Below are 15,717 nucleotides of genomic sequence, written 5' to 3' on the forward strand. Positions count from 1 at the left end.
CATGTGTGAGGCCCATTCATCAACCTTCCTATTGCACAACTTGATGCTGCCGGCTCTCCCTTTCTGGTTCCCATGTGGTCCAAGATTTACAGAATTACTTATACACCAGTCTGGGTAAGAAAGAGCTTTCAGCAAACTTTACTTACTTTAAAGTTTTTGCCCCAAACTAGAGAAATACGCGTGGGGTGTTCACTCAGTAGTATATTACACAGGCACTGGAAACTCATGTTTACAAAGAGTCTGTAACTATAGAGGGCTTATGAGATGAATTCAAGCAAAAACTGAGAAACACAAAACCATGTTTCTAGTATGAACACATCACACCAGTGAAAGAAGGACTCTACAAAACATGAGCAGTATGTTGTTTCTGGGTACTATTGTCAGTTTTCCCTTTACTCACGTTGTAACATTACTTTTAGAATAGGAACAATAAAATAAAGCTTCATTTGTAAGATCACAGATCCAGAACAGAACACAGCAAGGCAGGGAGACAAGGGAGTCTAGAACCTTCTACAGGAGCACCCCCACCCCAGTGCCGCTGTGTACTCCTGCCACCATCTGAAAGCCATCCTGTTCCCCCCGCACCTTCAGCCCACACTGCTCCTCCATTATGATGCCTCCCTGACAACCCGGTCCCCAAGGAACCACACTCCTTCAAACTTCGTGACATCCTTACCACTCTCACTTTCAAAGCTCCCTGCTATCATGAATTTTCATGTATTTCTTTCATATCTTCCCACATACTATATAAGTTTGCTTAGAACAAGGAGTAAGTCCTTATATTTTTCTTCCTCCTTAGGAGTAAAAATCTACCTAATTACTCCACTGATTAGAGCAATCACGCCCCTTGTGTGGGCCATTATTTACAGCCTTTATCTAAAATAACATCTGCTGGACTAGGGAAAAAAAACAGCAGCAGGAAGCAAGTGTTCCTGGTGGGACAGCACCAAGCAACCTTCCAGTCACCTTGCACTTGACCCTGGTCCAGTCTCACAGCAGGTGAGTATGAGGCAAGCTGCCCCCCGTTTCTGCCTCTATACAACAGCAGGTGCTGCTCCTGTTCATCTGGGTGTAAGGACTCCAGGCTCTAATGTGGTGGCTCTCAGTACAGAGACTGGCACGTAGTGGTCTCTGGTGATGGTGCTATGGGTGCAGTTCCACAGGAGTGGGCCTTCCTCAAGCCACCAGATGGCCTGCCCCAAGGGACTGGGTCCCAGGCCATCGCTTCTTTTGGGGTGTTAGGAGTTCTTCCTTGGTCCCCATAACCTGTTTCCCCTGGCCACACCAGCTGGGTCATTAGAACAGTAAAATTAGATTCTGTGGCCAGTTCCCTTATGTGCTTTTGTGGAATTTGTGACTGTGCTTAAAAGTCTCGCCCAGCAACTCCAGGGAGAGCCCAGGGCATGTCTATATGAGCTAGAAATACAGTCACACATGCATGGTGATGTTTCTGTCAGCCAGGCCATGCACATACAACAGTGATGCCGCAGACTACACTGCCCAGTGCCGGGGAGCCGTCTTGGTTTGTCTTGAGCACTCTGATTTCTCACGCAGTGAGAGACCGCTGAAAGATGCGCTTCTCAGAACATGATGCCATCATTAAGTGTGCATGGCTATGCTCCCCGTCACTCTCCTGCCCAGCACACTGCCCAGATCTCCTACCCCCACCTTGTAGGAAGCCAGGGGACAGGCACCCACTCCTGCCACTGCCCAAGAAGAAAACTGCTGCTCCTACAGGACCAAAGACACATGCATGATCTGGAAGACTGTACTGAAAGGCTTCCTTTTCCTTTCATCTTACAGCATCTTCTTCCTAGAAGTGGTAGATACCACCCAGAATTGCGCTTCCTCCCAGTGTCCAAGGCTTCCTTAGGACGCCATGCTGGTGTGCCTGGGTTCCTCTCAGATTCTCACACAGGTAGGTTATTGGTAACTTATTGAGAATCAAGGTGACCTTAAAAAAATCCTGATAAAATGGCTCTGGCTGTAGCTCAGTGGTAGAGCACTTGCCTCACATGTGTGGGGCCCTGGGTTCCATCCTCAGTACCACATAAAAATAAATCAATAAAAATAAAGATAATGTGTCCATCTACAACTCAAAAAATATTTTTAAAAATGCTGATAAAAGATTTTATCATAAATCTTCAGAAAATAAAAGACCAAGGATATAAATTTGATCTCATCTTAAAACAGGACAGAAAACAATGATACCTGTAATTATTCTATACTGTAACTCCAAATCCAGATATCTATGAACAGGAAAATACATAAAAATGGAAATGAGTAAATTTAAGGTGATAACTGACAAATCAACATGCATAAAATATAAAAAACAACAGAATTACTGTCTTAATTTTGTGTCCTAAAGAAGTTAGAAACTCACACGAAATCAATACATTAATTAACTAAAAAAAAAGACTTCTTGGGAGAACAATAATAAAATTACCTTAACCTGGTTTGGCACTCCTTTTCATAAAAGAGCCAATGGTAGATAAGACTTCAAAGATGGCCTTAATGACCACTTTGTTCTTGTATTCATAGCCCCCTCAGTGTGTGCTGGCCTCAGGGTCTTTATTATACAGTAAAGAGGACAGAATGTCTTGTTCATGATCAGGTTATAAAACATTCCATCATTCAGCAGATTCGTCTCTATCTTCCCAACATGCATGGTTTGATGCTGCCATGGAGAGAGGCCCACAGGGTAGGGAATGGAGGGTGTTCTCCGGCCAACAGTCAGCAAAGAACTGAGGCCCTCAGGCCAAACACTCTCAGTGAAATGAATGTTGCCAACACCCACATGAACTTGGAAGGAGATCATTTCTCAGGTGAGCCTTGAGATAATCATAGCCCAGCCAAGATTCTGCAGCCTGGGAGACATTTAAGTAGAGGACCTAGCTCAGGCGTGCTCAGATTTCTGGCCACAGACACTCTAAGAAATATATGTTATAATTTTTAAGTCACTAAGTTTTAGAGTAACTGTTTACTTGGCAATGGATAATGGAAAACTAACACGAAGCCATGCAGCAGATATTTTATTTGATGCAAGCTGTACGGTTTCTATGGCAGGTATGCAACACTACTACTGTAGCACAAAAGCTGCCAGAGCAAACACACAAATGAACAAACATGGCTCTGTTCTAATAAAACTTTATTGATGGTGAACGCTGAATGAATTTCACATAATTTTCACATGTCATAAAATACTATTTTTCTTTTGATTTTTTTTCTATCATTTAAGAATGTAAAAATCATTCTTAGCTCAGAGGACACAAACAAAACAAAATAACTCCAGATAGGCAATAGAAGGAAGCTGGCCTGTAGGCTGGAGTCTGCTGACATTCACCCAGACAGTACTAACGAGAGCTCTTCTAATACTACTGTGATCATCCACCAGTATCAGCAGTGGAATGTCCCAAGACTCTCGTGAACACCAAAATCTGAGGATGCTCAAGCTCCTATATAAAATCATAGAATTTGCATATAACCTATGCCATGCTCCCACACATTATAAATCACCTCTAGGTTACTTAAAATATCTAATACAAAGTCGACGCTGTGAAGACAGTGGTCATACTGTTTAGGGAAAGACAAGAAAAAAATTTTGCATACAATCTGTACTGACAGCACGACTGCAGGCCTAACTGCGTGGTAAGAGGACCAGACGTGAGATGGACAACGTTCAAACAATGAATGCCAGAGACAGACTGAGAACTGTGAAGTGGCAGGAAGTGACAGCAGGGCAGGCCCACACATCACTTCATTTGTGTAGCACTTGATGTGCAGCCAATTCCCCTGACTAGGTGGGTCCTTCCCTTGCAGCTATAGCCTGTTCCTAGAACTTCTACCCAGAAAGGCAAGAAAAGCTAGCGGAAGACACCCAGGTAAGAAAAGCCCATGCTACACACTCGTAAAACACGAAACAGACGCACAGAAAAGCTGAGGAGCAACCATTCAAGTCCCCAATATCAACAAGTTCATATCTGTCCAAAAGGGTACCAGAATGCGAGGAACTGGAAATGATTTCAAATGAACACTTAAAGGAACTGAAGAGTTCCATCCTGAATAAAATGATCTTCAAACACCTATAACAATGTGAGAATTCCTCACATCTTTGAGAGGACAGGATCAGGATTAACAAGCAGTGATTAGAGAAAGATAATTTCAGCTTATTGCAAAGGAGAAAAACTCCACCGGCTAGACTGCTCCACAGCACACAGGTTTCCTTAAAAACGTCTCAGAGCAGGGCCGTGCGAGCCAGGGAGTCTCATGGAGGAGGAAAAGGGTCTAACTGAAGGGAGAAGGCTGGACTCTCTTGAAGTTCTTATTATATTTTGAAATTTTATAAACCAGCAAAACATTTTTATTCTGATTTTAGGCCACCTGTAGATAATAATGGCAAGTAGTTTACATAGATAATACATTATTTTGAAGCATCTCAAATAAAAAACACAGTAAATATGCCGTGTTCAGGAAAATGATAATAATTAAAGAATGGAAGAAATTCAATAATGAAAAAGTCTTAGTTAATCAAGATATCTGAAGACAAGATAATGATACATTTATCCAAATGATTCATATTTTAAGAAGACTATGAAAGAGTTTATGCCAGGAAAGATAATCAGAATGATTATCTTGAAAGGAAAAGGTAGTGTAGTATAATTCAGTTGCCACATTGTTTGTATATTCCAGTCACAAAAAAGTCCCCCATAGGATCACAGGTTAACAACCAAGCTTTAAACAAATTATTAACATGATAAAGCAGATAATTAACTGATTAAAAGGAAGAAATTCTATTTAAATGTTTGAAAAGTCTATTTGCTCTTAAAGGTTTTAAACAATCTGATTCAGGTGTTCTTTCTTTTCTCTAAACCAGAATGTCAATCAGTTGATATAAAGGGAATAAAAGCCATCTAAATTCTAACATCACTTAGTTCAGAATATTACTGTCATTATGAGAAATATACTTCTCTCTAGGCCTACAGTGGAAAAGAAGATTATAAAAAGAAGCTGTACTTGTATGTGGATTCAGTAAGATAGGACTGGTCAGAGGAGCCTCTAATGTTCCCATGCTAAGGCCACCCTTTGCACCTGCCACCGTGGTATGACTTTGCAATGGCATACGAATTCTTCAGGTCAATGGCCAAGGTTTTCTGTCATTTTGAGGTATTTTCAAACTGCCAAATTTCTTTTAAATTTTAAAAAATTTTTAAAAAGGTATTTCTGCTCACTTAACTTTGGTGTTAAATAATCTGAAATACTGAGAAATTATTTACCTCCTAGCCTTTTCTGGAAAAGGTATACCTTAATTTTGAAAAATAGTTTCATTTAAGTACAACTGATACATAATAAACTTCCCACACACAGTGTACCATTTGAAAAGCTCTGACCTTTATCTAGACCTGAGAAACCATCGTTACAATCAGGATAATGAACATGCCCATTACCTTCCAAAGTTTTCTCATGCTCCTCTGTGATCTTTCCTGCTCTCCTTCACCCCAGTTCACAGGTAACCTCTAATCTGCTTTCTGTTACTATAGGCTATATTCTATATTGTCTAGTTTCTTTCAATTAGCATAATTATTTTGAGATGCATCCATGTTGTGTGTGTTAACAGGTCATACGTTTTTATTGCCAAGTAATACTCCACTTATATGGATAAACCACAACTTGTCTATTAACTGTGTACTTGCTGACAGACCTTTGGCTTATTTCCAATTTTTGGTTATTACAAATAAAGTTGCTGTAAACATCTATGTACAAGTTTCTGTACAGACATTTTGTAGCAAAGGATAATTCCTTTGGTAATTACTTAATAGTAGAATGGATGGATCACTTAGTAGGTTGTGTTCAACTTTAAGAAAATGCCTGTTTTCCAAAGTCCTACCATTGTACATCTCTTGCAGTGTGTGACAATCCCAGTTCCTCCATTTCTTTACCAGCACCAGGAGTGGTCAGTCTCTCTATCTGTAATGGCTGGAGTGTACAGTAGCGTTTCACTGTACTTTTAATTTACATTTCCCTAGAGACTAATGTTGATCAGTTTCTCCCGTGTTTATTTGCCACCCACAGATCTTCTTGGTGAAATGTCTGTTCACGGCCTTTGCCTATTTTATATAATAAAGCGATTGTTTGCTTCCTTGAGTTTTCATATTTCTTTCCGTATTCTGGATAGCAGTCCTTTACCAGATGTATGACTTAAAATTTTATCCAACTCAGTGGCTTGTCTTTTCATTCTCCTAACAGTTTTGAAGAAAAGTATTTAATTTTGATGAAGTAATCAATGTTTCTTTTATGGACCATTCTTTTGTGTCATACCAAAGAAATAGTTACTTAATCCAAAGTCTCAGAGATTTTTTTTTCCTCCATGTTTTCTTCCAGAAGTTTTACAGTTGCTGGTCTTACATGTAGATCTACTATCTATTTGGAGTAAGTTTTTTTTAATATGGTTTGGAGTATTTATTGAAGTTCATTCTTCTCCATCTGGGTAACCAATGTAAAGCACCATTTGTTGAAAAAACTTTTTTTTTTTTTCCTGTGCCGAAGTGACTAGGCACCTCTGTCAAAAATCAGTTGCCTGTATGTGGATGGTTCTCTTCCTGGACTCTCTGCTGTGTTCCATTTACCATTTGTCTATCCTGATACCAATATCATCGTGTCTTATATTTATGCTAAGTCTTGAAATCTATCTTGATCTGTTTTTTTTCAAGGGTGATTTGGCTATTTTAGGTCCTCTGTTTCAATATGAATATTTAGAATCAGGCTGTCAATTTCTACCAAAAGTCGGGGAGCACTGGGGTTGTAGCTCAGTGGTGGAGCACTTGCCTAGTTTGTGTGAAGCACTGGGTTCAATCCTCAGTACCACATATAAATAAATAAAAATAAAGGTCCACTGACAACCAAAAAATATAAAAGGACTGCTAGTCTTATAATTTTGTAATTGTACTGAATTTACAAGTCCATTTGGAGAAAAATGACATTTTTACCTATACTGAGTAGTTCCCTCGTGTGTGTTCATTAGTGCTTGACTAGATACTTCGTAAATCTCTGGACTTCTCTATGTGCAGTTTTTTCTTCTCAGACACTATGGCCTGTAAACTCCAGCTGCGTCGGTCTCCCTGGACTCTCAGTTCCATCTCGACTCTCCTGAGGGTTTCCTCTGCCTGCCTTGCAGCCTGGGAACTCTCTCAAGACAATTAGCTAGGGCACTCTTAGGATCACCTTATTTTTTTTCCATCTCTCAGGGATCACTGTCCTTCATTGCCAGATGTGCAATGTCCTCAAAACTGTTGTTCCACATATTTTGCCCATTGTTAAAATTGTTTCAGGCAGGAATATAAACTGTTCTCTGTCATTCCATCTTTGTTGGAAGTAGAATCTCAAGTGGAATCTCTTTTAATTTTTAATGTCAAATCTGTTCTCAATATTATAAAATTCAAGAAAAGCAGGACAAAAAAACACAACTAGTAATTAGCATAATGTTTATCACTATTCACTCATTTGTTCATTACCCTGTTTAATTCCACAAATATTTACTGAATTCTATACATAAGTAATGAGGATAAAAATCAGATATGCCACTTGCTCTCACTGTACTTTCTATGTAGTAGGTCAGACAGACACTAATCAAACAATTACAAACAAAAATACAACCATAATATTGGCTGAGAATGAGCAGAACAGAATGATGCTAACAGAACCTATGAGAGGGCAGTTCTATGGTATTCTTTCTACTGAGCAGATGTCCCTCAGCTGAAAAAATATCATCATTGTTTCTTTACATTAAAGTCACAGAGAAATTACATTTATACGGTGGAAAATAGACCCACCAACCATTAAGTAAAAATTTTCAATTCTGCAAATATTGCAATGAAATTGACAAAGACGCATTAAGATAGGTTATATTTGATATACATAATATACAGCTTATATATTACATTAATATTATATGACATTACATTATAATTACATGCTACATGTCATATAATCATATTATATATTATACATGATATTTAAATCTTTACAGGTGTTCCACATCTGAGATTATGGGTTAAATTTCTCAAAGTACGATGTACCTAGAGGTATAAGACAATATGCTAAATATGATTTGAGGTCATAAAAATTATCACACTATCCTTATGAGACTTAAGATCCAACTCTGCATATTAGATATAAAGAAATAAGAAGGCTATATATCTATATCCTCATATTGAATATAAATGAAAATTTAGCACTTAAACATCATTTTGTTTATACCTAGTAAAAAATGTTTTTTCATTAGCCTAACTATAGAAATTTGATCAGCTCCTTTGAGAAAATAATAAATGTGTTCTATATGAAATCTTACCTAGATATTTCAGCCTGGGAATTTTTTTCTCCATCCACAGTGAAAGGAGATGCTCCAGTTAGTAATTCATACATTAGAACACCTAAACTCCACCAGTCAACTGCCTATAAAACAAAAAATTTTATAGAATTATCAACTACAATATATTTCCTAAGATAAAACAATGTATCTGAAAAATATTTTTAACAAAAATATTTAGTACATAACTTTCTGGGCAAGAAATATTAAGTTTGCATGTGCAAAAAGACATTTAGAGAACAAATACCCAGGTATCCTCAATGCAAAAAGTGTTTTAGTTATTTCCTAACTAGTTATAGCTTTACTTTAACAATTAAAAAAATCTAATGTGAAATAAATTTTTAAAATTTTAAGTAGGTAAAATATTTGGGCTTATGATAGGGGAAAAAGCACTAATCCACATTTTTTTTTTTTTAAAGAGAGAGTGAGAGAGAGAGGGGGACAGAGAGAGAGAGAGAGAGAGAGAGAGAGAGAGAGAGAGAATTTTAATATTTATTTATTTTTTCTTAGTTCTCGGCGGACACAACATCTTTGTTGGTATGTGGTGCTGAGGATCGAACCCGGGCCGCACGCATGCCAGGCGAGCGCGCTACCGCTTGAGCCACATCCCCAGCCCACTAATCCACATTTTTATTAAGAATTCTATTCCAAAGAGTCTCATGAAATTCCTTAGAAGATAAAAAATGTTTTAATCTCATCCAGTGGTGTTATTTTTTTCATGACCTCCTAAATCAAATTCTCTTAGGATCTATCACATAAATGTGACAGTCTTCACTGATACAAAGATTTAAAATAATAAAAAATAAAATGTATTCTAAATTGGAAACCTATTTATGAATATATTTATCTGAATTGAGAGAAGAGTGAATTATACATGGCTTAAAGAATTTTGATATATTCAATCAGTTCTTTTATAATTAGGCAGATCAAAATTTTAGCTAACTGTTGAATATATGAGCTCACACCAATGAAAGATATTAACGGGATGTTAAAATTTTGAACTATCTGCTTCTAAATTCCATGTCAAAGTTTCAGAGAAGTGACATAAAGATTATAAGCCTAGAGTTATTTTTAAAGAAAATACAGAATACTGACATAAAACAGGACTGGGCGGCTGAAGTCATGAAAGGAAAAGTATTTCTTGAATGTTCCTTTTCTATATCAGGCATGGTGATGAGCATTTTGCATATAACATCTCACTTAATTAACTCTAAGATGTCAGCATATTCTATGTTTGAAGAAGAATATCTATTAAGTTGCTGTGTTCTGGACCTTAAGTATGCAGAGATTCTAAAAGTAATACAAGGTTTTTTCTTATGTGAAAATTGTCTTCATTAGGTTTAGGTGATAATTTTCATTTTTAATTTCTACTAAATTCCCCAATGGCTTCCAAGAACACCATGAGCAAGGCACAGCAGCAATGAGCTCCTCTAGCCATACGAGTCACTCCCCAGCCACCTGAGCCAGGGCCCTGCGAAAGTTCTGCTGCTGGATGTAAAACCACACTCTTCTGCTGACACAGAAGGCAGTCCGACTTCCAGCCACGTTCTTAAAACCAATGCCACTCAAACCTGAAGGTGGCTTTATGAATATGTGACCAGTCATTTTTCTAGAAAAGAAACCAAAGATTCCTACTAGATTATTTGGATTGCACATGTGGCACTTGACTGAGGGGGTGGGGAAGATAGAGAACAAAAAAGACAGAATTTCTTATTTGGGTAGAGTTATTAATGAAGCAAAAGTGTTAAAAAAGACTGAACAACATTTTTACACATTCATACAGGAAGGACGAAAAATGACCTAGGCTTTATAACACAATTACTTAGAAAGCTTCTTCTATGATCTTCATTTTGTATATAAAAAAGTATATAAAGTGAAGAGGCCAAAAAATTGAGCTTTTTAGAGTGTTAGAAAAACAAAGAGGCTATATTGAATGTAGGATTTTTCCTTCTTCCAAGAGCTGTCAAAATATTTATTGCTGTTGGAGAGAGAATCAACAAAGTCATCAGTATCTCTCTATAAAGTTAAAGGCAGAAATTGGGAAAATATGGTGATCCCTTTTTAATGACCTCAACAACCTATAGAGAGCAAATACTAACTTGCGATGGTACACACAACTAGTTTCTATATGTTTTTCTAGAAGAAATTAATCATGCCAATGAAGCACTGTCTCATATAAAGCAGTGTGACTCTTAGGAAGCATGGACACAGTTTATGCATTCCATGACACTTCTGCATTGTATTGTGGTTCAGATGTGTCCTAAAAGATCAAGATCCTACGCAACAGAAAAAGAATCATCTTTTTTTAAAAAAAAAAAAACAGGAATCACAATTGGTGCTTTGGTTAAGCTGTAGGCTCTTTTAATGGAATATGAAGAATTAGTTTCAAGGTCTCAACTTTTTAATAAGAGTGTTACTCTAAAAACCAAAGAATTTTCACCAAATTTTTCCTTTAACAAGGAAAATCTAGAATGTTTTAACCTTTCTATTATCTTCTTCCTCTAAAACACTAGAATTTATATTGTTTGGTATATAAAGCAAATCAGAAAAACAGGAGGAAGTAAGATAACACCAGAAAAAGGGCTCTGTTGAAAGGACAGCACTGAAGTTATTAACTGGGATTCTCAATGCACATTTTATGGAAATATAGAGAGAAGTATCAAAAACAGAACATACCTTGTCGTGTCCGGAATCGCCCCCTCTGACAATATCTGGTGCCATGTATTCAATAGTTCCGCAAAAGGAATATGCTCTTTCAGTCTTGAACAAATAAACAAACAAAAAAGGGATGTGATTTCAAGCCAGCATGACAAATATCCAAAGGAGAAAGATAATAATAGCGTCATGTTGAGATACACTGCGGTAGCAAAGCAGGGGTAGTGTCTGCCTGACAGGCCCCCTTCTCAGGCCAAACCATCTCCCATGGAGTGTGAGACCTGCATAAATGTCTTCTCAGACTTCTCTTCTGAAACTCCACCATCATCCACCCATCCATCCACCCATCTTCATTTGTTTTTTTTTGAGTGACTGTTTTGGCTTTGGTTTCTTTAACCCTCCTCTCTTTGGCACTGCAAACAGTCCCAGTAGGGGAACAGGAAGTAGAGAGCTCTTTCCTAGAGTGACTAGCTCCACACAGGGAAGACCAGAAACACACTGGGAAACCTGAAGGAGGAAAGAAGACCAAATGCTCAGGAAGGGGAAGAGAAAACCCAAAGATGAAACTAGCGGGGAAAAAAATTATTTTTCTACCTGATCCTCTTGCACAGGTTTGGCACTGTGAACAGTATGAATATATATCTCTAAGTAATGACGAACAAAACCATCTCTAAAATAAAGATTGTCTCTTAAAGGTAGTTGTTTCACTTTTATAGAAATTTAAAAATTCAAAAGAACTACTATATCAGGCCTGAAAGTTAATTATAATAACTTAAATAATTTTGAAAATAATAGACTGAATATTAATGTTGTTATGCATGCATAAAAGGAAATAACATACAATCATACGGCTACATCTAAAAAGCTTTGCTCTTTTTCCACCAGCAAGGTTTCAAAGCTTACATAGACAATGACTGAGGCATTCACACACCATGAACAAAAAATTTATGTCAAATCAATTTTATTTAGCTTTAGTCTTTTCAGTGGTTTGCCACATAAACCTGAAGTGATGACGCTGAGGGATAATACTGTGTGCTATGTGATTTATATGAACTATTCAATAACATTATTCTCCCCTCTCAAACTGGCTTATAAAAAGATGAGTTTTGAACTTCTCAGAAGGTGATATGCAATTAATCAACAAATATATGAAAAATGTTCATCATCTCTAACAATTAGAAAAATGCAAATCAAAACTACTCTAAGATTTCATCTCATTTCAGTCAGAATGGCAGCTATTATGAAGACAAATAATAGTAAGTGTTGGCGAGGATGAGGGGAGAAAGGCACACTTATACACTGCTCGTGGGACTGTAAATGGTGCAGCCAATATGGAAAGCAGTATAAAGATTTCTTGGAAAACTGGGAATGGAACCTCTGTTTGACCCAGCTATCCCACACCTCGGTCTATACCCAAAGGACTTAAAAACAGCATACTACAGGGACACAGCCACATCAATGTTTATAGCAGCACAATTCACAATAGCTAAACTGTGGAACCAACCTAGATGCCCTTCAGTAGATGAAAGGATTTAAAAACTGTGGAATATATACACAATGGAATATTACTCAGCAATGAAAGAGAATAAAATCATGGTATTTGCAGGTAAATGGATGAAGTTGGAGAATATAATGCTAAGTGAAGTTAGCCAATCCCAAAAAACCAAATGCTGAATGTTTTCTCTGATAATAAGGAGGGTGATTCATAGTGGGATTGGGAAGGGGTGCAGGGGAAGATTTGTCAAACTGTAGATAGGGCAAAGGGGAAGGAGGGGGAGGGAAGGAGCAAGGGGATAAAGAAAGATGGTGGAATAAGATGGATATCACTACCCTAAGTACATGTATGAAAAAGACACAAATGGTGTGACTGTACTTTGTGCACAAGCAGATAGATGAAAGACTGTGCTCTACATATGTTATATGAATTATAATGCATTCTGCTGTCATATGTAACAAATTAGAATAAAAAATTTTTTAAAAGATGAGTTTTGAGGTGTTATTTTTCAAGATTTTTATTTACATAGAAGACTAATGTTTTTAGCAAATGTAAAATTTCAATTCCATTTATAGATAGCTTCAAAAAATATTCTAAAAATTATGCATACTTCTTTCTTGTTATAAAGCAAAAATTAAATTTTTTAAGACTGAAGACTTACTATAAAGTTACAAACTGTTTTGGTGGCTGACTCAGGGAGAGGCAAACAAATGGAATTCAAGGAAGAGCCAAGAAACAGACTTAGGGTGTGCCTGTGAACTTGGTGATGTGACTGTACTTCACACAGTCAGAGAAAGGATTGACCGACCCTCAATGAACAGTTAAAAAGAGACTGGGCTATCTCTGTAAAAAATAAGATTTCCACCTATGTTATACCCTAAACATAAGACCCAGAAGTATAAAACTGCTAGAAGAAACTTTATGACATTGAATTTGGCAAAGATTTCTTGGATACGACACTCAAAGCACAGTCAACAAAAGCAAAAATAGACAAAAATCAAAGTTACGAAAACAAATGAAAAGGCAACTTAGAGAACGGGAGAAAACATTTCCACGTTATATGTATATATGAATATATAATAAGAAGAAATACCCAGGATGAATAAAGAATTCCTAAAAACAATCTGATTAAAAAAATGGACAAAGGACTTGACTAGGCATTTCTCCAAATATAATTATACAAATGGGTAACAGGATATGAAAAAATGCTCAACTTCATTAATCATTAATGATACACAAATCAAAATACAATGTGATATGAGGATGACCACTGTGACAAAATAACAAGTGTTGGCAAGGAAACGGAAAACCTGGAAACCTTGTGCACTGTTGACGGAAATTCAAAATGGCGTGACAGCTATAGAAAACAGCAGGAGGTGCCTCAAAAAATTAAAAAAGATTTACCATATGATCATCAATTTCCACTTTGGGGTATTTATCCAGAAGAATTCAAAGCAGGACTTTGCTGCTGCATTGTTTATTTGTTTGTTTTTGCTGCTGCATTATTTATAGCAACCTCAATGTCCATTATCAGAAGAATGAATAAACAAAATGTGGTATATAAATACCATGGACTATTTAAAGGAAGCCCTCTCACATGCTACAACATGGATTAATCCTGAAGTCGTTTTCCTAAGTGACATAAATCAGTCAAAAAAGATAAATACTTCATGATTCCACTTGCACGAGGTCTCTAAAATCAAATCAGACTCACAGAAATGGAAAGTGGAATGGTGGCTGCCAAAGGCTGGGGTAGGAGGAAGATGCGGAGTTGTGTTCTGGGCATGGAGTTTCAGTTGTGCACAATGAAACAGTTCTATGATTTGCTGCACAAAATGGACAGCATCAATACTACTGAACTGAACATGTTCAGTAGTAAGATGGTAATCTTTTTTTTGCCACAATTAAAAATTAAAAAGATCCAAAAAAATGTAAATTCTAACAGAAAAGATCAATAGACTTGATTATTATGTCAAAATGTCAAATCTGATACTGGCAAATAAAAGCAACATTAAACAAAGGTAAAGACAAGTGAAAGATTTGAAAAACAAATTTACAAAATATATAATTTTGAAGGATGAGTGTCAAGAATATGTAAAGTAATCCAACAAATCATTAACATGAGAAAAAATACAAACCTGTAGCAGAGAAGGACACAGAAACAACCTTAAGTGTACCTCAGTAGAAAAATGGATAAATAAACTGGATAACTTATATAAAAGAATATTATACAGCACCAAAATAAATAAACTACTTCAAATTGGATAAATTTGAAAAATAAGTCAAATTAAAAAAACAACTTGTGGGGCTGGGGTTGTGGCTCAGTGGTAGAGCACTTTCCTAGCTCATGTGAGGCACTGGGTTTCATCCTCAGCACTACATAAAAATAAATAAATAAAATAAAAATATTATGTCCATTTATAACTAAAAAAAGAGTTAAAAAATCAACTTGCAATAGGATATGCCATTCACATGTGTTTTTCAAACAATATAATAGTATATATTATTTATGGACCCATACTTGTGAGGTAACGGTACTAAAACAAGATCAAGTACAATCTACCACTCACTCTTCATCTGCTCCTCTGAAGCTAAACATGGTTAGACAAAAAACATAATTAGGTTGCCCAATCTCACTTTAAATTCACGATCATCAACCTCATGACTTTAATGCTCAACCTCATGTCTTCAATGCTGAGCAGCAAAAATACTTATTTCCTGATTCCATTATTTTACATCTTCTCTCTCGTTAAACTTCCAATGTGTCCGCCTCTTCCTTACTCTCCATGGGATAACAGAAGCAATCACTAATAAAGACTTTTCATTAGCTCCCTGACCACTCAGCCTTCACTCACAACTCTCCACTGGCTTCTCATTTTGCAGAGAAGCTGCAGTCCTTCGATGGTCTTCAATGCCCTCTCTGCTCTGCACAAACCTTGTTTCATATAATCACCTCTGTGTCCTTATTCCCTGCTACTCTGACCCTCACTCAGCCTGCACCCCACACTGTCTCCTCATTTTTCCATACACACTCAAGACAAGATCCCACCCGAGGGCCTTAACACGGGCTGATTCTCCTACCTAGAAATCTCTTTCCTCAGGTGTCTACCTGGCTCACCCCTCACTTCCTTCATACCCTTACTCAACTGGCACGTTCTTGATAAGGCACTTCCTAACTACCTGATTTCAAAGTACAACCTACTGT

At 37.0% G+C, this 15,717-nt stretch overlaps 1 protein-coding gene across 8 annotated transcripts in view; it reads right to left on the bottom strand.

The window, feature by feature from the left end:
* The window catches only part of Rps6ka5 (ribosomal protein S6 kinase A5), a 183,904-nt gene that overhangs the window by 32,664 nt on the left and 135,523 nt on the right, over positions 1-15,717 (bottom strand). For all 8 annotated transcript variants that reach the window (XM_078050716.1, XM_040274239.2, XM_005321348.5 and 5 more), the window contains 2 exons: positions 11,039-11,122; positions 8,345-8,448 (listed from right to left, as the gene is read on the bottom strand). In XM_078050716.1, coding sequence (XP_077906842.1) covers positions 8,345-8,448; positions 11,039-11,122 — 188 coding nt within the window. The remainder of the gene's footprint in view (positions 1-8,344; positions 8,449-11,038; positions 11,123-15,717) is intronic.

The sequence above is a fragment of the Ictidomys tridecemlineatus genome, chromosome 5 (genome assembly GCF_052094955.1).
Source record: "Ictidomys tridecemlineatus isolate mIctTri1 chromosome 5, mIctTri1.hap1, whole genome shotgun sequence".
Classification (NCBI taxonomy): Eukaryota; Metazoa; Chordata; class Mammalia; order Rodentia; family Sciuridae; genus Ictidomys; species Ictidomys tridecemlineatus.